At 40.2% G+C, this 26,910-nt stretch overlaps 1 protein-coding gene across 1 annotated transcript in view; it reads right to left on the bottom strand.

Moving 5' to 3' along the window:
- Positions 1–436: 436 nt before the first annotated feature.
- The window catches only part of LOC110953094 (uncharacterized), a 57,710-nt gene continuing 31,236 nt past the window's right edge, over positions 437–26,910 (bottom strand). The window contains 8 exon segments of the mRNA XM_051937030.1: positions 437–1,002; positions 1,372–1,424; positions 2,083–2,256; positions 2,358–2,531; positions 3,745–3,918; positions 22,199–22,372; positions 22,493–22,666; positions 22,759–24,573. Of these exon segments, the coding sequence (XP_051792990.1) occupies positions 437–1,002; positions 1,372–1,424; positions 2,083–2,256; positions 2,358–2,531; positions 3,745–3,918; positions 22,199–22,372; positions 22,493–22,666; positions 22,759–24,573 (3,304 nt within the window).

Genomic DNA, 26,910 nt, shown 5'->3' on the forward strand with positions numbered 1-26,910 from the left:
GGTTTGAAGATCATTACACAGAGTTTATGGTTAGGACTCAGCCTCCAATTTTCCCAGATCTCAATCCTATCGAGTGTCTGAGGGATAAGAGTAGGGATACAGATATGAAAAACAAGTCAGATTCATGAGTCCCACCTCACAACAACTAGGACTTCAGAGATTCCTACTAATGTCTTGGTGCCTGCCACTGGAAACCTTCAGAGTTCTGTGGAGTCCACACAGTATTAGATAGGTGGTTTTCATACTGTGGCTGATCAGATTTTCTGTCAGAAAACAAAGATAATGTTTCTCGAAACATTAAAAAATGGACATTTTCTCATTATGCCTCCTCACCGTCTTCCACCAGCTTTATGCTCATGTGTATTGGGGATATATGAATGTATTTTCAGGGAGATAATTTCATGAATGGTGAGTGAGATGTCAGAGATTCTCTATCTTATAGCGAACACAGAGTGACGGAAGAATCCAGTGACAGCAACAAAGACTCCACCCCCAAACCAAACCCAAACCCAAAGCCTGGATACAGAGGTTCAGTGAATGTGGTATTGAAGGTGTAGATGTGGATCAGAGAGTCTGAAGAGACTCTGTAGAATGACAGAACGCCAGCAGGATAGTCCACATACACTGCTACTCTCTTGGAAACAGGAGAGGTTGAGGAGATGGATGCTCCTCTGTTATTGTGACTGGCAGAGTAACCACCATCAGAGCAGCTCAGACTCCATGACTGATCATTCCCTCCAAGCCTGCAGTTGGCGCCGTCTCCTTTCCTGTCAATTCCTTTGTAACTCACTGATACATGCACCTCTCCTCTCCACTCCACCTCCCAGTAACATCGACCAGTCAGGCCATTTCTACACAGCAACTGATAGCAGCGGTCAAACCTCAGGATATCATCAGGATAAGGCTGCTCCTTCTCCCTCACCAGCGTCACCTTCCTGTCACTATCAGAAAGTTTGAGCTTTCTGTGTGCAGTGTTTCTGTCCAGTGTGAGTTCACATGCATCTGACAAAGACATGAACACACAATGAAAGGTTTATTATTGGTAAATTAAACAAGACAATTGCAAAGAAACTACAAGTAAGGATTGTAATTTGATTACTGTAAAAAGGGGCTATAAGGGACAGCGGGGTAAGAAGGGACATTTTTCCGGAAAATGTTTTAAATGTAATTCTGAGGTTTTTATGTTGAGCAGGATGCGGTTTTGTGTTGTGTTTATCAATCATCCATGAATTCTTAAAGAAATCTAGGTAAAAACCGCAGAATTACATTTAAAACATTTTCCGGAAAAATGTCCCTTATTACCCCGCTGTCCCTTATAGCCCCGTTTTACGGTAGGTAATGTTACAATATCAAGAGTCAAACTGAGTCCACACTCACACTTCTTCAGACCAGGTTTTAGCCATTGTCCTCCACCATTGTCCACACTGCAAGAAAACCCCCAGTCAGACCAGTGTGTTCTTCTTGATTATGGAAACAGGAACATTCAATGACTTTCAAGAGCACGTTATTTAAAAGGCCAGCACTTTATCTGCATGACCGTTTAATGTTGCTTTTGGACAGCAAAGGCATTTTCCTGGTGCACCTCCCTTGCAGGCTGCTGACTGCAGATGTGAGCACTTTGATAACAGCAGCTGCAGACTTACCTGTAAGTCTGGGTATTAAATTTGAGGTTCTTGGAGGAATTGTTTTTGTATCATACTCACATTCTTAATGTGAATTTGCAGCCAAACCTGGACAAAGTGGCAGTCATTCTAAATCTATATCACTTGGAGTGAAATTATGTATTTCTGATTATTTGGAGATCTTTTTAAATCCCTAATCAGACTCTGAGGCATTAACAAGACATTAAAGGGCTCTTTCAATCCTGATATGATGACACCACATGCTTCAAAGGCAAAAAGAACAAGAAAGCCTTAACGTCAGAGCTTCAAAAAAAGACAAGTTCCACCTGTTGAGGATTCTTCTCATTGGATCCTTGTCTTGTACTCCTGATTTGAATTTGAAAGCTTTACTTTTGTGGTGAATGTACTGATTTTTTGTTTGTTTTACATTACTGTTTGATGTTGTGCTGTCTGTTCATACCTGATAGTGTCCAGTCTCCTGTGTGGATCCTTCACTTCAGCAGAAAGCATCTTCACTCCTGAGTCTCCTGGATGATTGTAGCTCAAGTCCAGCTTTTTTAGATGGGAAGGATTGGAGCTCATAGCTGAGACCAGAGAAGAACAACCTTCTTTTGTGACTAGACAACCTGACAAACTGGAAGTTAGAGAAGATAGCGTGTCATCTTCACTGATACTAAATGGGATGTAAAGAAGTATTTATGCTGTCATGTCTTGTAATAACTTTGGATTTCTTACCCGAGGACTTCCAGTTCACAGTGTGGACTCTTCAGTCCAGCAGAAAGCACCTCCACTCCTGAATCCTTCAAGTCGTTGTTACTCAGGTCCAGATTTCTCAGACTAGAGGACTCAGAGCTGAGAACTGAGGACAGAGCTTCACAGCTTTGCCATGGCAGTTGACACACAGCTAGCCTTGAATGAGACAGATATGTTTAAAGTAATTAATCCTAACAGTTAAAATAAGTGATTTTGGTGTGAAAGTAAACTTCAATGTATCCACAAAAACAGATGAATGAATATTACAGAATGCTCAAAAATTTAAATGTAATGTAGAATTTTTTATATGTTTATACAGTGTTATGATATAGTTCTTTAAGACTGGTTGATTGTGATTTGATTGAAATATTCGCTAGCATGTAATGGTGGTGATGCTACATCTGTGAATAAATGACATTTTGATGGTATATTTATCTTGTAGTTATGGTCTTGAGTCTCTCTTACATGTCAAAAACCGTTATCACATCTCCCTACAAGGCAAATTTAGTCCAAAAGATCATCAAAAGTACCACCTGTGGCAATCAGCCAATACATATTAAAGGTAACATATTATGCTATTTTTCAGTCACGTCATATAGGTCTCAGAAGCCCAAAACATAGTATTTAAGTTTGTTTGCCCCAAAATCATCCTTTGTTCAGAGTTTCAGCGGTCAAAAATCCGGTTAAATCCGCTTATTTCATCATAAGTGGACCCAACTCAAACTCAGCCGTTTGAGCAGGCATATTCACAAAATGTGGTGTAGCAAGGCAGGGAGGAAACAGACAGTTTTCAAATTCGAACCTCATTATGAGCTACTGCAACACACACTACTGTAAGAAAACTTTCACAAAGTGAGATTTGCATAATATGTCCCCTTTAAAGTAATCATGTACTAGCTCAGAGGTGAATTTGAGCATGACTTCAACCTGTAAAAATTGCTCTGAAGTACCAGTGCTCTCACAGTCAGTTTCCGAAAAATGGATTAAGACTTTTCCAAGACTAAAATAAAAATTCAATGAATTGCACAGCCTTTTGACTCAACTTCCTGTCTGAATAGGAAGTTGACACAACTTCCTCTGTAGATGGGAAGAAGGAAAGTGCAAATATTACAGGGACTGTGGTGTATTCTGTTTCATTACATTTTTACATCCTCATGCACCTTAAGTCGACAAAGGATATCTCAAAGGCAACATCCTGGCTCTCGTGTCTTTGTAAATGCAGTCTGGCTGGCTGTTTAATTGAAGTTACCACACCTTAAGGAGGACCATACATCCACATCAGAAAAGTTTTTCTTTTAGTCTAGGACCAGGCTTAATCCATGTCTGAGAAACTGAGCCTCAGAGTCTCACTCAACAGCTGCATTCTGACCTGAGAGTTTCCAGTTCACAGTGTTTACTCTTCAGTCCCACAGAAAGCAGCTTCACTCCTGAATCCTTCAAGTCATTGTTACTCAGGTCCAGATTTCTCAGACTAGAGGACTCTGAGCTGAGAACTGAGGACAGAGCTTCACAGCTTCTCTCTGAGAGGTTACAGCTGCTCAGCCTGAGTAGGGTGAAAAAAGTAGTGATGAAAAACGTTAATCATGTTTGTGTGTTCCCCTCTAATAACACATTAATCATAGTTACACATCAGGTTATCTATGCACCTACACAGCTTTGTTGGAGGCTTTGACCACTGGCAGCAGCCGCAGAAGAGCCTCCTCTGAAGCAGAGTATTTCTTTAGGTCAAACACGTCCAGACGTTCTTCTGATGACAGTAAGATAAAGACCAGAGCTGACCACTGAGCAGGAAACAGTTTATCTGTAGAGAGACTTCCTGATCTCAGAGACTGTTGGATCTCCTCCACTAGAGAACGATCATTCAGTTCATTCAGACAGTGGAACATGTTGATGCTTCTCTCTGCAGACAGATTCTCACTGATCTTCTTCTTGATATACTCGATTGTTTTGTGATTGGACTCTGAACTTATTGTCTGCTGTAGATCTTTTAGACGTTTCTGATTGGTCTGCAGTGAAAGACCCAGGAGGAAACGCAGGAACAAGTCCAGGTGTCCATTTGGACTCTGCAAGGCTTGGTCCACAACACTCTGGTGGAGATGTCTTAGTTTTGGTTTCTCTTTAGATGCTTTTAACTTCTTGAAGGTTGCTTTTTGTTTTTCCATCACGTTGACACGGGAGTTGATGAAGGTCTGGTGAACATGAAAAGCAGCCAGAAACTCATGAACACTCAGGTGGACGAAGCAGAACACCTTGTCCTGGTACAGTCCTCTCTCCTCTTTGAAGATCTGTGTGAACACTCCTGAATACACTGAGGCCTCTTTGATATCAATGCCACACTCTGTCAGGTCTGATTCATAGAAGATCAGGTTTCCATTCTGCAGCTGCTTAAAAGCCAGTTTTCCCAGAGACTCAATCATCTTCCTGCTCTCTGGACTCCAGGGTGAATCTGTCTCTGCTTTTCCACCATACTTGACATTCTTCACTTTGGCCTGAACCACCAGGAAGTGGATGAACATCTCAGTCAGGGTCTTGGGAAGCTCTCCTCCCTTTTTGGTTTTCAACAGCTCCTCCAGAACTGTAGCAGTGATCCAGCAGAAGACTGGGATGTGGCACATGATGTGGAGGCTTCGTGATTTCTTGATGTGGGAGATTATGCTGATGGCCTGTTCCTCATCTCTGAATCTCTTCCTGAAGTACTCCTCCTTCTGTGGGTCAGTGAACCCTCTGATCTCTGTCACCATGTCAACACACTCAGGAGGGATCTGATTGGCTGCTGCAGGTCGTGTGGTTATCCAGAGGCGAGCAGAGGGAAGCAGTTTCCCCCTGATCAGGTTTGTCAGCAGCACATCCACTGAGGTGGACTCTGTAACATCAGTCAGGATCTCGTTGTTGTGGAAGTCCAGAGGAGGTCGACACTCATCCAGACCGTCAAAGATGAACACAACCTGGAAGCGTTGAAAGTTGCAGATTCCTGCATCTTTGGTTTCGGTGAAGAAGTGATGAACAAGTTCCACTAAGCTGTACTTTTTCCCTTTCAACCCATTCAGCTCTCTGAAAGTGAATGGAAATGTGAAGTGGATGTCCTGGTTGGTTTTGTCTTCAGCCCAGTCCAGAGTGAACTTCTGTGTTAAGACAGTTTTCCCAATGCCAGCCACTCCCTTTGTCATCACTGTTCTGATCGGTTCATCTCTTGCATGTGAGCCTTTAAAGATGTCTTCTTGTCTGATAGTTGTTTCTGCTTTGTCTGGTTTCCTGGATGCTGCTTGAATCTGTCTGACCTCATGTTCATCATTGACCTCTGCAGTTCCTCCCTCTGTGATGTAGAGCTCTGTGTAGATCTGATTCAGAAGAGTTGGGTTTCCTGCTTTCGCGATCCCCTCAAACACACACTGGAATCTCTTCTTCAGGTTAGCCTTGAGTTTTTGCTGACAAACAGTATCATGCGTCCCTAAATGAACAAAAGATAAATGAAAATGTGTAGAGCTTCAATGTACAGCCAAAATTGTGTTTTATCCTCTTTAACATAATGAGGAAAATTGCAGATTTTTTCTCCGTTATCAGTGTAAAGCCCCTTAAATGTCTGTTGATTTCAAAATTCATCGCCACTCAGTAATTGCATTATCTATGGTGCCAAATGTTTGGTTTCATGACAGATCAAAAGTAGATACTTTATAAACATTATATGTACAATGCAGGCCCAAAAGTAGAAACTTAATGTAGCTAAAGTGAACACACCTTTGATCACTGACACACAAGTTAGAAAATCTGTGACAACTGGAACAAAACTTAGCACATCTCATTTCCAGTTAGTCTAACTGCATGAATATGGTTATTAACGGAGTTGTGATCAGAAGTGTGTCAGTTTTGGATCAGTGGGCTGTGTCTATATTGGATTTGCCAGAGGATTTTAAGACTGATTGTGTAACGCAACGATGGAAAAGTATACAGGAAGATCATTGGCCTACTAAAATTCTGTCAAAAACAGTTTCAGTTGTAATCAGGAGGTATAGACTAAGCCTAGTATCACTTATCACAGCTGCAGCAGCTATCTTCCTAAAATGACATGAGAGTCAATGAGTTTTTACTACAACATGGGTGTGATAAACAGACACAGCCTTGGCTCGGTGGTAACATTTAATACAAAGTGAAGCTTCTGTGACAGGTCATACAGTCTGAATGACTCTACATAATGTGTATCTTAGTTGAAACAGTTGGCATCATAAAACACCCCCTTGCATGCTGTTCTGCAAAAAACTGCCCCCCAAAATTTGGCTAATCAACGTGAAAAGAAGCCTGATGAGTAATAGGAGCACATTATTTGGTCAGATGAGATAAAGAAAAAAATTGTTCAGCTCAGATGAGGTCCAGCATGTTTTTTTTTTGTGTGTGAACCTGAACTTGGCTACCACAGTGAATGCATTGCCCTGACAGTAAAGCACGGAGGTGAGAGTGTGACGATATGGGGCTGAATGGTTGCAGAAGATGTTGCAAAAATTATATTTAAAGAAGACACTATGAATGATTGCTGAAATACAAAAATACTGGCTGACAAGATGACTCCAATTCTTCAGAAGATTGGGAGAAAAGGAATATTCCAGCATGATAACCATCCAAAGCACTTCGCTAAAAAGAGTTTCTTAAACTGAAAAATGTGACACTATAACCTGGCCCAGTATGTAGCCTGACATATCCAATAGAATACCTTTGAAGTATTTTAAAGAGAGAGGTGAAGTAACACAACTCCTACAGCAAAGAGCAGCTTGAAAAGCTAGTCTCTTAAGAATGGCAGAACATCTTAAAATTGATATCCTCCATGTGGAGGGGTCGTCAGTCTATCGTCAAAAAAGTTGAAATGATGCAGTTTTGAATGATTTAACACTTAAGTGATATCACACAGAGATGTATTTACTTCTGTTGTACACTGTACATAGTAACTGTCAGAGCCAATGAGAGCTATGTTATAAGTAGGAACCAGTGTTTGTCTGGGCAGGTGTTCCGCCCAGAAGGTAAAACCGTTTTGACCGCTGAAGAAGCCAGTCATGGTGAATTGTTTGTTTGAGATGAAGAAGGTTGGTTTACAATTGCTTAGGAGCTATAAATGCACATGTTACTGAAATGCAAACTATTGTCTTGGGCTCTCTTCATTAGATGGGGTCAAGATTGTCGGCGCGTAAATTATTTAAGTCCTGGTGAAGCACCTCAGGGACTTCAAGCATTGGTTTAGCCTCTACAGTAATTGCAAGCCATTCTGTGTGACATGAATCATACAAACTTTGACACAGCATCCAATTTGATATCTATATAGATTGTATGATGAAAATGTATGTAAGCATGCTTTGATCAGCATGCCACTTCATGCTGCCTTCCTATTGGTTGTTTCATACAGTAGGCTGTAACAGCAGTCACAATATGAAGTGGTCATCCTAACTTTGGGACACTCGGAATTTTGGTCAAGGCTGCCTTTGGTCACAGGACTAAGACAATGATAATCTCTGAGCCTCTCTCATGGTGTGACATAGTACCAAGGAGCAATGGCCTTTCATGTTGGTCATCTTTTGTCAGGGACAGCAATAAATAATAGTGTATTACAGTAGATAGAGACATAGTATGTTTCAGAGATAACTTGAATCTGTTCTGGAAGCACTGAGCCTTTCATTACAAGATATCGTCGTCATCCCAATGAAATGACCACATGCATTTTCACTGAAAATACATCTTACACAGTTTTAAATGCAATCAAAAACTCACTATCCAGCTGTGTATTGTGTGGATTTCAGAGGCGGCTTCAGAAGTGGTTCATTAAACAGTGAATATTTAAGTCCAAACGCTTTACTCCAATCATTAAGAGGTTAACTTGTTATGTACCCACTTGCCTTTCTAGCTAAAGTTTCAGTTAAGTGTAAGTGAATCACCTGTGTTTGTTATTTTTGATGAATCTGTACTGCATGACTGTAAAACTGTTAAATAATGCACCCCATGTCCCCTGTCAGTTCCTCTTAGTGTGCTGTTCAAAAGAACTCATAGACCTATGCAGATGTGTATTGAATATTTAAAGCAAAATTTGTAAACATTACTCTTTGCATCATGTTAAATCTGTTAAAATCCTCTTACCGCTCTGTAGACAGTCAGCCAGCTCATCCTGCTTCATTGTCCTCAGGAAGTGCAGTGCAATCTTCAGAAATGACTCTCTGCTGCTCTTCCTCTGCTCTTTATCCTCATCCTCCAACACTTCCTCCTCCTCCTGACTCTCCGAGCATTCTGGGTTATCTGGACTCAGAACCTTCTGGATCTTCTTCAGCTCATTCTTCACAAAACTAATGATATTCTGTTCCAACATCTAAAACACAATCATGTTCATCTGGAGGGCTGTTTTTCAACAACAAGCAGCACGAAGAATTGTTACTGAAGTTAGCAACAGTAGGTGAATGCATATTTACACACCATAAATATGGAGTCCAGGTCTGTTGGTTGCTGCTGGGCAGACTGACTGCTGGAAACTACTGAACTCTGCTGCAGACGTCTGAGGAAAAACATCTTTTTGAAATAAATATCATATACATACATGCTATACAAACTGATCAGCAGAGTTGAAAAATTGTTGATAGATGTCTTTAAATTCTTACCCGACATCAACAGACTGCTGTCTACGTTTGAAGTCAACAGGTTGACCTGTGGACCGATCACTCTGCATGGACACAGATCCTAATCCAGATAAATGTGGTCTTTGCTGATAGAACCTGTTGTAACACAACTATGATCAATGTACATGCTAAGTAACTTCTTCCAGGACACTTGCATTGTAAGCTTCCATGTTTTGCTGCAAAACTTTGTGTTTTTCAGATTTTTTTCTAGCTTTTGTTCTTACCCTGACACAACCATAATCAATGCAGATATTAAAGCTACAGGAACTAGAAATTTGGAAGAGGTAAAACTTTTCTAAAACGTGAAAATATAGCACCTCTTGTCTCTCTGTCCCATGCTGCTCCTACCATGCAAGCACTGGTAAATGCATGAGGTGCAGATATGCATAACTAATCAAGCTAAACATTAACGTTTGTTTTTGGCTTGTCACAAAATCCAAACAAGCTCTCAAGTGAAAATCCATGTGAACAAGTTTTTCGGAAATTATTTGCTCAGAGGTCTCCAGAAACCTCAGACAGGTATCAGTCAGCCAAAAGGACTACAGCTACGGCAGTCATAGAAACTAAAACTTAGGTGTGGGAGGAGTTCAGAGAGGCTGTGGAGAGAGATTTTTGCTTGGCCTTGGGGAACTTCTCGGCATAGTGCCTGTGGAATGATGGCTTTCATTCAGGGGGACCAGAAAGTGTGTGCCAGCTATTGGGGTATCACACTTCACAGCCTACCAAGGAAAGATTGCTCTAGGATGCTGGAAGGGAGGCTCCAAACAATTGTTGAACCTTGGATTCAGGAGGAGATTATGTGCTGGCTGTGGAACAGTGGATCAGCTCTTTGCTCTTACGGAGCTGCTGAGAGGGTCATGGGAGTTTCCATCAGGCAGTTCACATCTGTTTTGTGGACTTTGAAAAGGCTAATGACTGTGTTGTCCATGGGGCTCTGTGGGGGGTATCTTACCTTGGATGAGCAGACTTCTGTCCAAGTTTGAAGTCAACAGGTTGACCTGTGGACTGGTCACTCTGCATAGACACACTGCTGTCAACAGGAGAATCTGGTCTCTGGTTACGGATCCTCCTGCAACAGAACGTACAGTTTTGCAAGGCTGATGAATATTTGTTGTAATTAGTTAGATGCTTTTTTAAGTTTGGTTTTTCTTAAGTTTGGTTTTTCTTTAAAACTCTCCTAAATAAGATATGATTATTTTATTGATCCCTTACCCGGGAAAGTAATTCATTACAGTAAATTCCTTTAAGATGATTCTAATTAGAGTCATGACTTAACTTTCTTTCTAGACAAAATACAGCTTGAGATAAAGAATAATTTCTCTCAGATCAATACTGTGTATTTGTACTGAATTCTTACCCTGGATGAGCAGACTGCTGTCCATGTTTGAAGTCAACAGGTTGACCTGTGGACCGGTAACTCTGCATGGACACACTGCTGGATACACTAGAATCCGGTCTCTGCTGATGGATTTTTCTACAAACAGGACATATGATGTAAATCCAATGTTTAATGTTTGTGTCAGTTAATAAGAGGCACTTCTCCAGTTTTTAGTTAGTCTTCAGTGAGCACTATATATTGCGTCCAATGTCAACCATATAGTTTCTGTTGCAGATCAGAATCTTAACAACAAAGGTATTGCTTGGTTTTTGGTGCAAGGTTTATTCAGACATCATACTGAAATGTACATGTATAAACTCTTCTGATAAAGTAATTACAATTCTTTAAATCAAACCGCCCTGTACCCTCAGTTTTGAATTGTTACCCTGGATAAGCAGACTGCTGTCCATGTTTGAAGTCAACAGATTGACCTGTGGACTGGTCACTCTGCATGGACACACCGCTGTCAACAGGAGAATCTGGTCTCTGCTGACGGATCCTCCTGCAACAGAACGTACGTTTTTGCGAGGCTTATGAATACTTATAGTAAATTCCATTAAGATGATTCAAATTAGAGTCATGAGTTAACTTTCTTTCTAGACAAAATACAGCTTGAGATAAAGAATAATTTCTCTCAGATCAATACTGTGTAATTGTACTGAATTCTTACCCTGGATGAGCAGACTGCTGTCCATGTTTGAAGTCAACAGGTTGACCTGTGGACTGGTCACTCTGCATGGACACACCGCTGTCAACAGGAGAATCTGGTCTCTGCTGACGGATCCTCCTGCAACAGAACGTACGTTTTTGCAAGGCTGATGAATACTTGTTGTAAAAAGTTAGATGCTTTTGTAAGTTCCATCATTCTTGCTCCTCTAAAATCCTTCTAAATAAGATGTGATAATTTTATTTATCCCTCACCCGGGAAAGTTGCATGTTATAGTAAATTCCATTAAGATGATTCAAATTAGACTCATGAGTTAACTTTCTTTCTAGACAAAATACAGCTTGAGATGAAGAATAATTTCTTTCAACCAATACTGTGTAATTGTACTGAATTCTTACCCTGGATGAGCAGACTGCTGTCCATGTTTAAAGTCTACAGGTTGACCCGTGGACCGGTCACTCTGCATAGGCACACCGCTGTCAACAGGAGAGGCTGGTCTCTGATGACGGATCCTCATGCAACAGAATGTAGATTTTTGCCAGACTTATAAATACTTGTTGCAAATAGTTTAATGGGTGACATGTCTCATGTAAATGGAATTTCTTGAAATGCTTTTTTAAGTTTGTTTTTTCTTGCTCCTCTAAAATTCTCCTAAATAAGATATGATAACTTTATTGATAACTCACCCAGGAAAATGATACTTTATAGTAAATTCCTTTAAGATGATTCAAATTAGATTCATGAATTAACTTTGTTTCTAGACAAAATACAGCTTGAGATAAAGAATAATTCCTCTCAGATCAATACTGTGTAATTGTACTGAATTCTTACCCTGGATGAGCAGACTGCTGTCTTTGTTTGAAGTCAACAGGTTGACCTGTGGACCGGTCACTCTGCATGGACACACAGCTGGATACAGGAGGGTCTGGTTTCTTCTCTTTGATCTTCCTGTAGGACGTAATATAATGAAGACACAATTTAAGGGGAACATGTATTTTCTTCTGGCTTTTCTTCTAAACTTTAGTCATTTTGTTATTTTTCTTCTTTTTGGTAAAAAATCCATGCCCAAAGTATTCATATTCCTTGAATTTGTTGCCATTTTTTAAGAAAATCCAGCTTCTGTACCATTCCAAATTATCTTGGTAATTTCCATCATGTTATAGGGCATTGAAATACACTATACATTTAGAATAGCTAATGTAGTTGTTTTCTAGTCAAGAATTAGCCAATTCCAAGTCGTGGTGAAAACCAAAGTGCTAAGTGGGCTTGCTAGTATTGTCCAGCTGTGCTCACTAGACGTGGAAAGGCTACAAACCCATAATCAAGTGTTTTCAAATCCCAGTAGCCACAGTGACAATGCTGAAGCAGCTCAGCTGCAGATTCTAGATGGGATTGAGGTCTGAACTCTGAAGTGAACTGAAAACAAGAGTGATGGTAAAAAAAAAAAAAAAAAAAGGCTTCCAACCTCAAAGACCTGGAGATAGTGCAAAAGAGGAGTGATCTAAAATCTCACTGAAGACATGCAGAAAGCTTATATAAATATAAATGAATAATTCTGGACATGTAATTTTTTTTGTAAAAATGCAAAGAAAACATAAATAATTTCACATAATGATCTCTAACACAATGGCTCACTGTCTTTTGTCACTTGTCATTTTGGCTTGAAGAAACCTTTTGGTCGAGTTAAATTCACTATAAATCAAACTTGGTGTTGGTATGAATAACTGCATAAATATGACATTGAGTCCTAATTCATGGGCAGTTACAGATGTTCATCTCACCTCTGAAGTTTGTTCTGGATCCCATGTGTCCATGGCAAAGTAGTCTTAGAGGGAGGAACTCTCTCCTCTGTGTCTTCACTTTGATTCATGGCAGAGTCCACACCTTCACACAAACACAACATTCACATCACTGCACACGTTAGTTCTCATTACTGACATTGACATGGCAAAAATATCTGAAGCCGTCAAACTGAGGCACTCAAAGATAAAAATGTTCAATGTAAAACAACGTTTCGCACATTTATCCAAAGACTTCACTATTGTCTAAATTCATGCTTTTCACATTGTGCGTGTTTTATTATTTTTCAAGAGGGTAACAAACAACAACAGAACCACAAAACACAGAACATGTTACATGATCACAATTAAACATTTTCACAGGATACAACACAAATGACTACAATATGACTTAAATTTCAGATCCTTTAAAATTGTATCACCTTTCAATAATTGCATTATCAGTAAGGCATTCCCTCTCATACATAATCAAAAACAAATATTTTAGAAAGCATATACTGATGACACACACAGATAAAGCCAAAGCTGTTTTTGGGGGGCTGAGATGTAATCCTGCATGTTTGGCGTGAACTTGGTTAGGACTATCACAGTGAAGGCATAGTCCTGACAGTGAAGTACGGAAGCTGCATGAGTGCAAAAGGTGTTTGTGAGTTTACATATATTGATGGTGGCATAAATGTCTGTGGCTTTTTACTAAAATACTGACTGACAAGATGACTCCCAGTCTGCACAAGCCTGGCAGAAGACAAATATTCCAGATGGAAAATTCAATTCCGTTTTATTGACCTGACAATTACAGGTCAAATTGTCTCAAGATGCTTTACAGAACCCAAGTGCAGAGCAAGCCCTGAGGTGACAGTGGCAAAAAAAAACAAAACACTCTTTTAAAGAGACCTTGATGAGAACCTGGCTCCTTAGTCTGGAGGGACCCATCTGCCTGCTGGCTAGGCGGGTTGGGAGGGACAGAAGAGGTAGAGAGGGGGAGGGATGGGAGAAGAGGAGGGTGGGAAACAAGGAACATTTAGCACACAAGATAATGATCCAAAGCACACTGCCAAAATCACACAGGAGTTTCTAAGGTCGGAAAAGTGAACATTGCAGCCTGTCCAAGTATGTTGCCTGCCTTAAATTAAAAAAAACAAAAAAAAAAACACCTGTGGGATATTTAATAAAAAAACAGAGTAACACTACCCTTCCAGTGAAGAGCTGCTGAAAAATAAATGTGTCTGCAGAGTGACAGAACATCATTTGGCATCCTGTATCCTCAGGAGGATTCAGTCTGCCATCAGAAATAAAGGTGAACAAACAAAGCATGGAAAATATAAAAGATTTTAATCTCAGTAAGAAAAGTTGTCCTGCATTTTACTACATTTAGTTTCTACTTTGGGGGCTGTATTTTAACATAGTGAATCTATATGATTAGTATTTAACTTAACATTAAAGCAAATATCATACTGTTCAATGTAGAAATGATGCAGCTATTCATACATTAAAGAATTATTGCACAGGGGTGTACGTACTTCAAGAGCAAATCAAGAGCAGAAATTTGAAGTTTATACCAAAAGCAACTTTTCTGCTCTACAATAAGAAAGAAAAACAACATGACAACTTTGACCGCTCTGCAAAACAATTTTATGTTTTTATCATTAACGCTAAGGACAAGGTCCACCAACTTGCAATAATAAAAGAGAAATGACAGCCTTTATTACTACTTGTTCTATGGCTGTTATCTAGATTGTTTCTCCTGACTAGATCCTTGCTTGTTTTGTATCTACTCTCAGATGTACGTCGCTTTTGATTAAAGTATCTGATAAATTATATTGTAGAATTTATTAATGCTGCTCCCATCTAATAGCATCACCTTCAGTAAAACATTCAACTGCATTTTTGTTAATCACTGAAATAGTTTACTGATCGATCGACAATAGTTGGGCAGTCTAAAAACTAGTATTTCTATTTATCATATTTAATTTTGTTCTTATTCGTAGCCGCCTTTTATTACATTTAGCCTTTTTTTTTCTTCCAATTTTTGCTTTTGCTGCCAACATTTTAAGTTTGAGAATGTAGGAAAAGTACGCAAATTATTTTTGATTTAATTTTTTCCTGTTATTTCTCTGGTTTCTGCAGCTGTCTTTTCAGTTACATCAGTAAATATATTAAATGAGTATTTAATGCCAACTGTGTTTTTGCAGAGACATTAGTTGTAAGAATTCTCATTTTAGAATATTTAATGATTTTTTTTAGCTCATAATGAACAACACGACTTGTTCACGCCTTCAGAGTGGTTTTACTTTGCTGTAATGAAGGAAAAACGTTAGGGTACAAAGGGCCCCATTACAGGCAAATGTCTTGGTTTTTCTTTAAATATAAACTGAGACTTAGTTCAAGCATAATTCGGCTGTAACTCAACTAATTACAGTGCAATGGACAGATTGATCAGCCATTAGAACATAGATCCGTCAATGTAAAAATCTTGCTGCCTGTTTGAACCTGTGATTGTTTTTTCCCACAGTTTCTGTGCAGTTTTTTTTTTTTTTTTGCCTTGTTTTCCAATGGCCTGGGATCTATCTGCATGGAGTTTGCATGTTCTCCCTGTGCATGCGTGGGTTTTCTCCGGGTACTCCGGCTTCCTCCCACAGTCCAAAAATATGCTGAGGTTAATTGACAACTCTAAATTGTCCGTAGGTGTGAATGTGAGTGTGATTGTTTGTCTGTGTATGTAGCCCTGCAACAGACTGGCGACCTGTCCAGGGTGTCCCCTGCTTTCGCCCGAGTCAGCTGGGATAGACTACAGCACCCCCCGCGACCCTAGTGAGGATAAAGCGGTGTATATAGAGAATGGATGAATGGATGTTTTCCAATCCCACTTGCATGGTTTTCATTTCATTTCGGGGAGGATTTTGATGTTGACAATGCAGCTAAGGTCCTCAAATTATAAAGCATTCTATTAGCAGAAAGTAGCTTGTGCTCTCGTTGTATATGTATATGAATATAGTGCAGATTTGGTGGGTGTGTGGAGAGATTGTGTGTACAATAGTAAATAGTCCACACTTGTAGCTGAATTCTACAAAGCGCTTTACAATAAAAATTTCATTCGCTCAATCACACACACCCTTACACACCAACAGTGACAGTGTTGCCATGCAAAGTACCATCAAAATCAGTTTGGAAGAGCTGCAGAAACACTTATACATTTAATGAACTGCCCACTTTAGCACCTGAGTTTGCCTGGATCGTGCCCCCCAAAAAACTAGAAATGGTGCTGGCATGACCGTTATAGACTCACTCTGATGAAAATCAAGTTTTCACACCAAATGGCACCAAATATAAGATACATTATGAGTGACTTACGCAGTCCATCCAATGGCGGAGCTTTTCCACTTGGAAACGCAGTCTAGAAATGACGATCTTCTGCACCTTCTATTGGTCCTAACAGTCCATTACATTTCAATACTAAAATCTTCCCGATGAGACAGCAGATGGTGATTTCCATTAATGTCTCCCAAGTTGTGGCAAAGTCCACTGAGTGAACAGAGAATGAAACTGCAGATGAAAATGACATTACATCAACATCAAAAAAAAAAAAAATCCAGCTCTGCTACAGCTTTGACAACTGCTTTAAACGTTGACACACACTGACTGTGAATTGGTGGAAAACATTTGGTTACGTTACCGTTGGTTGGTAGAAATATTCTATATGAAGTCAATGATTGAGCATAAATATGATGCTCACAGGTCTGTTGATTTACACAAAGCCTCAATTCTCTTTGTTAATCTTTAATCTGAGATGATATCTAAGGAAATATGATCGGTTAGCATCCATGAACTTTGAAATGAAGAATTAAGGACAACTGTCGTCAATCATTAACAAATAGATCCTTGTGAACAGATCTTAAAGCTTTGAAGAAGCGGTTTATTGTGTGTTGTAGCACCTTGAAAAGGCAGAGATTTTCTCCTCAGAGCTTATTTATCACCAACTGCTGTCAGTGGCTTCATGTCAAAAAAGTGAGCCATCAAGTTAGAATACAGCAGATGTTTATAACGTACTGGACCAAATCAGTGCCCACGTAAAGTCTATTCTTGGTTAAAGGATTAATTGTTGGTAAATCATTTGTTGTTTGAAACATCATAAAACAGAGACAAGTTCCTCCACAGTGTCCCAGAACCAGAGGTCATCATAAAATATTGTTTGTTCCAAGTGGTAGTCCAAAATCCAAAGAGGTTCACTTTACTAAAATGTAAGATAAAGAGAAGCAGCACTGAAAAGAAAATGACGCATAAGGAGAGGAACCTTTTTTTTTTCCATTTTCACTCGAAGATACGTGTGCAATAATGTGAAATGCGAAAATACACAAGTGACAAAATAAAGGAAAAATCTACATAACATTTCTTTGTAAAGTGTTGGACCAAGATTTCCCACCAGAACAGCTTTAATGCTTCTTGACAGTGACTCTCCAAGTCTCTGGAAAAAGCAAAATGGCTCCCACAGCATATCAGAGCTATCAAATCCTGTCTCTGTCGGGGTTAAATGTTAAGGCCTGCTCGGTTCTCTTTGTGTATGTCACACATGGAATCGCCTTTAGTTGATGTGGTGATAGATGATTGATTTGACCATATTGCTTTATGGCACATCTCTAGACCCAAGAATGTCTCCATAAAATTTCATTGCTATACAAATAAACTCTGTAAACAGAAGCAAAAGTCTTTTCTCACCTGTGGCATGGTAGTAAAGTTTTTTGTTATAGGGTTGAAGGAGCTAAGAGGGGAGGACAGAGGCGTGTGCTAACCGCATTACTATTGGGGCTTGCATTACAAGTGGGACCATTATTCTTAGAATTAAGTTTTATTTTTACTCATTGTTTTCACTTGGTATTTAGTGAGGTTCAGACAACTAAAGTGCTTCATTAGATTTCAGAAAACATTATGGTTTATGTTTTTTATACATTTCCACGACATGTTTGAATTTACTGTGTTCCCAGGGTGATAAATCCTGCCTAATAATGGATTGGTTGGCTGTAATGGAGTGACAATAAATAAAATAAATGTCTACACTGTCAATATTTTTTAAACATATTTTTGATAAGTCACACATGCAACCATAAAGTAATTACTTTTCCCTTAAAATGAGAATTCAGTTTAGTTGCATGGGAACTATATTTTGTGGAGACATGATTGGCAAACCTTTTGGCTTCTTGCTTTTTGAATTGTCAGATGGTTGTTCATTTTGTAATGACATGTTTATGCACAGCAGTCCAACCATACCACTTCTTGGACTGTTCTTGCTTGCAGTCTGATCACATTCTCAGTCAGCTGAGGAAGATTTCCTCTTCTATATTTCCTTAAACATCACATGAATGCACATCACGCTAATCAATGTGTGCTCCGTCGATCTATTGTCTTTGCTTAATCCTCATTAGGGCCGTGGAGGGCTGGCGTCTATCCCAGCTGGCTTAATGTGAAGGCAGGAGACACCCTGGACAGGTCACCAGTCTATCACAGGACAACACATAGAGACAAACAATCACGCTCACATTCACACCTACGGACGTTTTAAAATTATTAATTAACCTTAGCATGTCTTTGGACTGTGGGAGGAAGCCGGAGTACCTGGAGAAAATCAACACATGCACAGGGAGAACATGCAAACTCCACATAGAAAGATCACAGACAGGAACGTAACTGCAAGGCAACAGTGACCCACTGTGCAGCCCCAAATGTGTGCTGTTAACCTTAATTTCAAACTCTTTACTGATGTTTTTTTCCATAGATCTAGATGCAGATGTCACTTCCGTCATTGTTCCTATTGAAGCCATTGAGCTCTCTCTGTGACTGAAGCTCCTGCCATCCATGTGTGAACAACTGACCCTCCTTCAGAGTCCTTTAGATTGTTCTTCTTGCCAACTTGAAAGAAAATTTGAATCATCTGATGGAGTTCTACTGTCTGTCCATTAGATGGAGCTAAATGACAGTCTGATGAGAAGTGATGGAGCAACATCAGTTTTTATTGCATGTAAGCACAACTGTGTTGTTTGACTTTGATATTTAGTCTTGGTTTATAACAAAAGGGGACCAGAATCTCCAGAACCTCAAACTGCAACAATGATGTCTGTGTTTAAATCTATGTTTAAAGCCCCTTTTCCTCATTTCTCAGTTCGTAAAGTGGGACTACATTTATGTTAAGTTTCTGCTGTGTGACCCTTAATTCATCCAGACAGTGATGAGACAAAATGGCACTTTAATAATACATGAATGCAAAAATAATTTAAAAAATAATAAACATTTGACTAGTAGCACTACTAGTACAACTACCAGTAGATTATTATATTAATAACAATCAAATTCAATGTACATTTAATAGGCTATTCATTCTATCGATAATATTTACAAGAGTAGTAATTTCAGTTTGTCATTTATCACTGTTGAGCATAATCAACACATCGTAAGCACACATATTATGAGCACATAAAGGAGCCTGAGTCAAACTGATCAAAGCTGTTCAACCAGTTCTCACATTCTCTGCATTTTTACTGTTAGCCTGAGATCAGGTTACACTCCAAGTACTCTTCACTTTAGTAGGTCAATATACTGTGCATACACACAAATACACACAAACAAATTTCACCTGCTAATCACAGGCCATAATACAAAGAAATCACTCTACAAATATTGACCTTTCCCTTGCAGAGAAATTTTTCACAATATTTCAATACTTAGACAGCTTTTAGTGTCTCCTTCTCACCAGCTGAACTCCTGTGCTCTCTTTATGGAGAACACAGAAGGGCTGAGATGGCAGCTTGAGTCGGCTGTTGGAGAGTTTCAGTTGCATTGAATCATCATTCAGTCATTTAATCTTTATTCCAAGATCATGCATCTGCCCCTAAAGAATGAACATCTGCAAAGACTGAGCAGGTGTGGATGGTGGGTTTGGACTGTGCTGAATATCATCACCGCATCCTGGTGTTTTCTGAAGATACATTTGGAAAGATGTGGGATGACACAAATGTAGTTACCTAATTGATGCTCAGTGGTTATTTTTTTCTGTCCAAAACTTGATTAAAGCAAATGACAGCCAATGCAGCCCCTATCGGTGCCTAGATTAGACTCTCGATGCACTCAGTCCTTCTCTCATTTCCTATGTATTTACTACATGTACTATTGTCACATGGCATTCACTTTGTGTCCCCCTGTGTCCTTCTCTGGGTTTCCATGTCCCCCACCCCTCTGACTTTGTCCCTCTTATCCGGCCGGCCAGCAGCAGATGGGTCCCCCATATGAGCCGGGTTCTGCTCAAGGTGTCTTCATGTTAAAAGGGTGCCTTTCTTGCCACTGTCACCTTTGGGCTTGCTCTGGATGTTCAGGCATATGGGTTTTGTAAAGCGTCTTGAGACAATCTGAATTGTAATTGGCGCAATACAAATATAATTGAATTGAAAAGATGCTGTAAGAAAGCCTTTTGCTGAAGTCAGTAAGTCAAGTTTTTCTATGGGTTCAGGGTTCAGGAGATCATGTCACTGCTTTGAGACACAGAACATGTTTTGACATCTAATTACAATCAGTGATTCAAATGTGAACGAAAGTGAAACATCATCCACCATCAACATTTAAGAGTAAGAACTGAAGGTCCCGTAACTTCATGCCACTCTCCCTCCTACAGAGACACTGAAGAACTGGACCGCTCTGAACACCAAAATGTAAACCCAAATCCAGGATACAGAGGTTCAGTGAATGTGGTGTTGAAGGTGTGGAGGTGGATCAGAGAGTCTGAGGAGACTTTATAGAAGGACAGAATGCCAGCAGGACAGTCCACATACACTGCTACTCTGTTAGAGATGGAGGAGGGGGTTGATGTTATCATGTTTTTGTGGCAGACAGAGTAGCCATTGTCAAAACAAAAGAGAGTCCAGGACTGATCATTCCCTCCAAACCTACTGTCAGCACTATTTCCTTTCCTTCTGATTCCTCTGTAACTCACTGATACATGCACCTCTCCACTCCACTCCACCTCCCAGTAACATCGACCAGTCAGACCAGTTCTACACAGCAGCTGATTCCAATAGTCAAATCTGTCCGGATGATCAGGATATGGCTGCTCCTCCTCCACCAGCAGCACTTTCTTGTTCTTGTCAGACAGCTGGAGGAATCTGTTCACTGAGTTTGGGTCCAGTTCAAGTTCACAGAAATCTAATGGGGAGAAAATTACCATATCTTTGGTCAGTTATGCTAAACAGGATTATATTCTTCAACTATCTACTGCATTTAAAGACAAAATGAAAGTTTACTGTTTTGTCATCATTAATCAAACTTACACTTAATCACACCAGGTTTTAATCTCTGTTCTCCACAATGATCCACTCTGCAGGAAGAAACACAGTCAGAATGATTTTCTATCCAACATGAGAAGACCAAGCAGAAAGCAATCACCAAAAGCAGGCGCTCCCTACCTCTGATGTCACTGCTTTCGAGCTGTTGCAAGGAGCAAAAGTTTTCACTAAGTTGGACCTCAGAAATGTCTACCACATTGTCAGAATCAGGGAGTGAGATGAATAGAAGACAGCGTTCGGCACCCCCAGTGGACACTATGAGTCTTTATTCATGCCCTTTCTGTCTCTCTCTCTCTCTCTCTCTCTCTCTCTTTCTGCTCCTCTGTATCTCCTGAGCTGTCTGCACTGCTGATTACACCAAGTGGAAACAGCTGCAGTAATTGCACACCTGCTCACAATATCACCTCCTGCTTTAACACCACGGCCCTACTCTGGATACAAAGAAGAATATAAATGGATGTGTGGACAGATGGATGCGAGATACAAGTTGGTGTCATTTGTATAAACAAAGCTCCGTGCTGAAATTTTGCAATTTTACACTCTAAACATAAAACTAACTTGACTTGAGTCCATATTAAGGTGAAAATAAAAGCAAAACTTTATATTTATTAGAGAAAACATTGTACTTATATTTACTTTGTCTTAGCAGCATAGTATTTGCAAAAAAGGCATATTTATAACTGCATTTGTGCATTCAATGACATTTTCAATATCAGTACATGTGAAGGTGATAGCTCAGATGATTTGTTGAGTTTATTTCGTAAAGAAAAAATGAAATTGTTCATTGCACTCAATAAAAGGCAAAAAATGAAAAGCTAGACAATTTTTCTATGAGAATAATTTCTGAAAAGTAAAAACAAAAATAACACACCATAGATTTTTCTGTTTTATTTTATTTTCCACTCTGATGCTTTGAGAAGAGAATGTTTTCCTTCATGATGATGGACATGAGCAAAACCCACAAAAAAAGACATTTCAGAAGCTTGCACTGTGTAAGCTCCTGCTGTCTGTTCATACCTGACAGTGTCCAGTCTCCAGTGTGGATCCTCCACTGCAGCAGAAAGCAGATTCACTCCTGAGTCTCCTGGATGATTGTAGCTCAGGTCCAGCTCTCTCAGATGGGAGGGATTGAAGCTCAGAGCTGAGACCAGAGAAGAACAACCTTCTTCTGTGACCAGACAACCTGACAGACTGGAGGCAGAAATATACTATTAACTCAAGAAGCAAGGAAAATCTTACATATATTAAACATCTGCAACAACATGAACCTAAAGCTGGATTTGATTCATCAACAATGATCTGTATACTGACCTGAGAGTTTCCAGTTCACATTGTGGACTCTTCAGTCCAACAGAAAGCAGCTTCACTCCTGAATCCTGAAGGTCGTTGTTACTCAGGTCCAGATCTCTCAGACTGGAGGACTGAGAGCTGAGAACTGAGGACAGAGCTTCACAGCTTCTCTCTGAAAGATTACAGCTGCTCAACCTGAATAACAATTAACAAAGAATACAAACAAAACATTTGATTTGTTATGTATACAGTCAATCATGTTTAAAGTCATTAATTAATCCACCTACACAGCTTTGTTGGAGGCTTTGACCACTGGCAGCAGCCTCAGAAGAGCCTTCTCTGAAGCAGAGAATTTCTTCAGGTCAAACACGTCCAGATGTTCTTCTGATGACAGTAAGATGAAGACCAGAGCTGACCACTGAGCAGGAGACAGTTCATCTGTGGACAGACGTCCTGATCTCAGGGACTGTTGGATCTCCTCCACTAGAGAACGATCATTCAGTTCATTCAGACAGTGGAACAGATTGATGCTTCTCTCTGCAGACAGATTCTCATTGAGCTTCTTCTTGATGTACTGTACTGTTTTCTGTTTGGTCTTTGAGCCACTTTCTGTCTCTGTCAGCAGGCCTCGTAGGAGATTCTGATTGGTCTGCAGTGAAAGACCCAGGAGGAAACGCAGGAACAAGTCCAGGTGTCCATTTGGACTCTGCAAGGCCTCATCCACTGCACTCTGGTGTAGATGTTTTAGTTTAGGTTTGTTTGTAAAGATGCGACACAAACAATATGTTGTCTGTTCTTCCATCAGGTTGACACCTGAGTTAATGAAGGTCTGGTGGACATAAAGAGCAGCCAGAAATTCATGAACACTCAGATGGACGAAGCAGAACACCTTGTCCTGGTATAGTCCTCTCTCCTCTTTGAAGATCTGTGTGAACACTCCTGAATACTTTGAGGCCTCTCTGATATCGATGCCACACTCTGCCAGGTCTGATTCATAGAAGATCAGGTTTCCATTCTGCAGCTGCTCAAAAGCTAGTTTTCCCAGAGACTCAATCATCTTCCTGCTCTCTGGACTCCAGTGTGGATCTGTCTCTGCTTTTCCACCATACTTGACCTTCTTCACTTTGGTCTGAACCACCAGGAAGTGGATGTACATCTCAGTCAGGGTCTTGGGCAGATCTCCTCCCTCTCTGGTTTTCAACATCTCCTCCAGAACTGTAGCAGTGATCCAGCAGAAGACTGGGATGTGGCACATGATGTGGAGGCTTCGTGATGTCTTGATGTGGGAGATGATGCCAATGGCCTGCTCCTCATCTCTGAATCTCTTCCTGAAGTACTCCTCCTTCTGTGGGTCAGTGAACCCTCTGATCTCTGTCACCACGTCCACAAACTCAGGAGGGATCTGATTGGCTGCTGCCGGTCGTGTGGTTATCCAGAGATGAGCAGAGGGAAGCAGTTTCCCCCTGATCAGGTTTGTCAGCAGCACATCCACTGAGGTGGACTCTGTAACATCAGTCAGGATCTCGTTGTTGTGGAAGTCCAGAGGAAGTCGACACTCATCCAGACCGTCAAAGATGAACACAACCTGGAAGTGTTGGAAGCTGCAGATTCCTGCTTCTTTGGTTTCGGTAAAGAAGTGATGAACAAGTTCCACCAAACTGTACTTTTTCTCTTTCAACCCATTCAGCTCTCTGAAAGTGAATGGAAATGTGAAGTGGATGTCCTGGTTGGTTTTGTCTTCAGCCCAGTCCAGAGTGAACTTCTGTGTTAAGACAGTTTTCCCAATGCCAGCCACTCCCTTTGTCATCACTGTTCTGATTGGTTCATCTCTTCCATGTGAGCCTTTAAAGATGTCTTCTTGTCTGATGGTTGTTTCTGCTCTGTCTGGTTTCCTGGATGCTGCTTGAATCTGTCTGACCTCATGTTCATCATTGACCTCTGCAGTTCCTCCCTCTGTGATGTAGAGCTCTGTGTAGATCTGATTCAGAAGAGTTGGGTTTCCTGCTTTCGCGATCACCTCAAACACACACTGGAACTTCTTCTTCAGGTTGGACTTGAGGTGTTGTTGGCACTGAAACTGACGGCAAATTATGATCTCTGATTTAATCCATTAATGAGAGCAGTGTGGACAATACTAGGGCCAAAATCATAATTCAAATGGAATCAGCAGTTGAAACAATTTTAACAGTAACTAGACATTTTGACCGTCATGAACCTCCAGTTTATCAAAGCATTTAGGGAGTAGACTGTAATATTTGGTCTTGAATGGATCAAATAAGCTGTTCAGTAACTTTCATGTTTCTTCAGTGAATCAGAACAAATTCTTCTGTCAAGTTAATGTGGCAGTAAAATGTTGAATGTAGAATAATTCTCACCATTAATATGGAGTCCAGATCTGTTTGATGCTGAGAGACAGACTGACCTCTGAGATCCTCTGAGCTCTGCTGGTTAACGCTGCAACAACATTCAATTTAAGCTCAAGTAGATTTTGTTAAAGGTGTTGTGTTCTATAATGATGAACTCTGACAGATACACAAAGTGATCTCTAATGATGTTCTCACTGTTGGATGTGATGCTTTCAAAGAGTAAACACAATCAAAATTTTACATTCTCACCTTTCATTAACTGTCTGGTGTCCATCTTTAAATTTAGTGGGTTCAAGCATAGATTGGTCACTCTTCATGGACACAAGGCTGGGTTCACAAGATGCTGATCTTTGCTGATGGTTTCTGATAGAAATAAAAACAAGACCACACAAATGAAAGTTAAGACATTCAGGTCAGGACTCTGTGAGGTTCTGATTGTCTTCTGCAGGACTTTTTGTTGTTCTTTTTGATGAAGGTAATTTGTTTGGACACTGGCTCGATGTTTGGATAACATGAGCCCTTACTGTGTTGTGTGACTAAAGATTATGGAGGAACTAAGAGATGTTTTACTCTCGTGACCAAGTAGTAAGCAGTGTAACCTAAAAGACAAGGTGATGACACTGCAAGTTCTTTCATTCCTCCAAAGTGAAGCTGCTGAAAGGTTGCCAGCAGCAGACTTGGTTGTACTGGTCAGATACCAGCTGAGAGGAGAAATGAAAAATAATTTTCACAAATGTTCACTCATGGACAACTTGGTTGAAGTCAGATTTTTACATTGTTAATTACATCACTTTAATTACAAAGTGAATTATTATGACAGAATCAACACTCCCAGTCAAAAATTTGGACACACTTTCTCATTCAACTTTTCTTTTTTTACTACTTTCTACATTGTAGATGCATACTGAGGACCTCCAAACTATGAAGCAAGATATATGGAATTATGTAGAAAACAAACAACTGTGAAATAGCTTTAAATGTGTTTTATATTTTAGATTCCTCAAAATAGCCACCCTTTGCTTTGATGACAGCTTTGCAAACTCTTGACCTTGTCTCGATGAGCTTCATGACTGAAAACGTTTCCACTTCACAGGTGTGTCTTGTCAAGTTTAATTTGTGGCATTTCTTGTCTTTTTAATGGGGTTGGGACCATCAGTTGTGTTGTGCAGAAGTCAGATTGGTACACAGCCCTATTTGACAACTGTTAGAATTCAAATTATGGCAAAAAAACAACAACAATCAGCTAAGTAAAGAGAAACAACAGTCTATCATTACTTTAAGAACTGAAGGTCAAAGTTGCAGAAACTTTGAATGTATCCCCAAGTGCAGCACTATGATGAAACTGGCTCACATGAGGACCATCCCAGGAGAGGAAGACCAAGAGTCACCTCTGCTGCTGAGGAAAGGTTCATCTGAGTCTCCAGCCTCAGAAATTGCAAGTTAACAGCACCTCAGATTAGAGTCCAGATAAATGCCACACAGTGTTCTAGTAGAAGACACATCTCTACATCAACTGTTCAGAGGAGAATCAGGCCTTTATGGTCAAATAGCTGCTGAGAAACCACTACTAAGGAAAAGCAACAAGGAGAAGAGATTTCTTTGGGCCAAGAAACACAAGGAATGGACATTAGACCAGTGGAAATCTGTGTTTTGGTCTGATGAGTCCAAATCTGAGATCTTTGGTTCGACCCGTCGTGTCTTTGTGCGACGCAGAGAAGGTCAGATGATGGTCTCTACATGCATGGTTCCCATCATGAAGCATGGAAGAGGAGGCGTGATGGTGTGGGGGTGCTTTGCTGGTGACACTGTTGGGGATTTATTCAAAACTGAAGGCACACCGAACCAGCATGGTGACCACAGCATCCTGCAGTGACATGCCATCCCATCTGGTTTGCGTTTAGCTGGACCTTCATTTATTTTACAAGAGGACAATGACCCCAAACACACCTCCAGGCTGTGTAAGAGCTATTTGACCAAGAAGGAGAGTGATGGAGTGATGCGTGAGATGACCTGGGCTCCACAGTCACCTGACCTGAACCCAGTCCAGATGGTTTGGGATGAGATGGACCGTAG

This window comes from Acanthochromis polyacanthus, chromosome 16 (genome assembly GCF_021347895.1).
Source record: "Acanthochromis polyacanthus isolate Apoly-LR-REF ecotype Palm Island chromosome 16, KAUST_Apoly_ChrSc, whole genome shotgun sequence".
NCBI classification, from domain to species: Eukaryota; Metazoa; Chordata; class Actinopteri; family Pomacentridae; genus Acanthochromis; species Acanthochromis polyacanthus.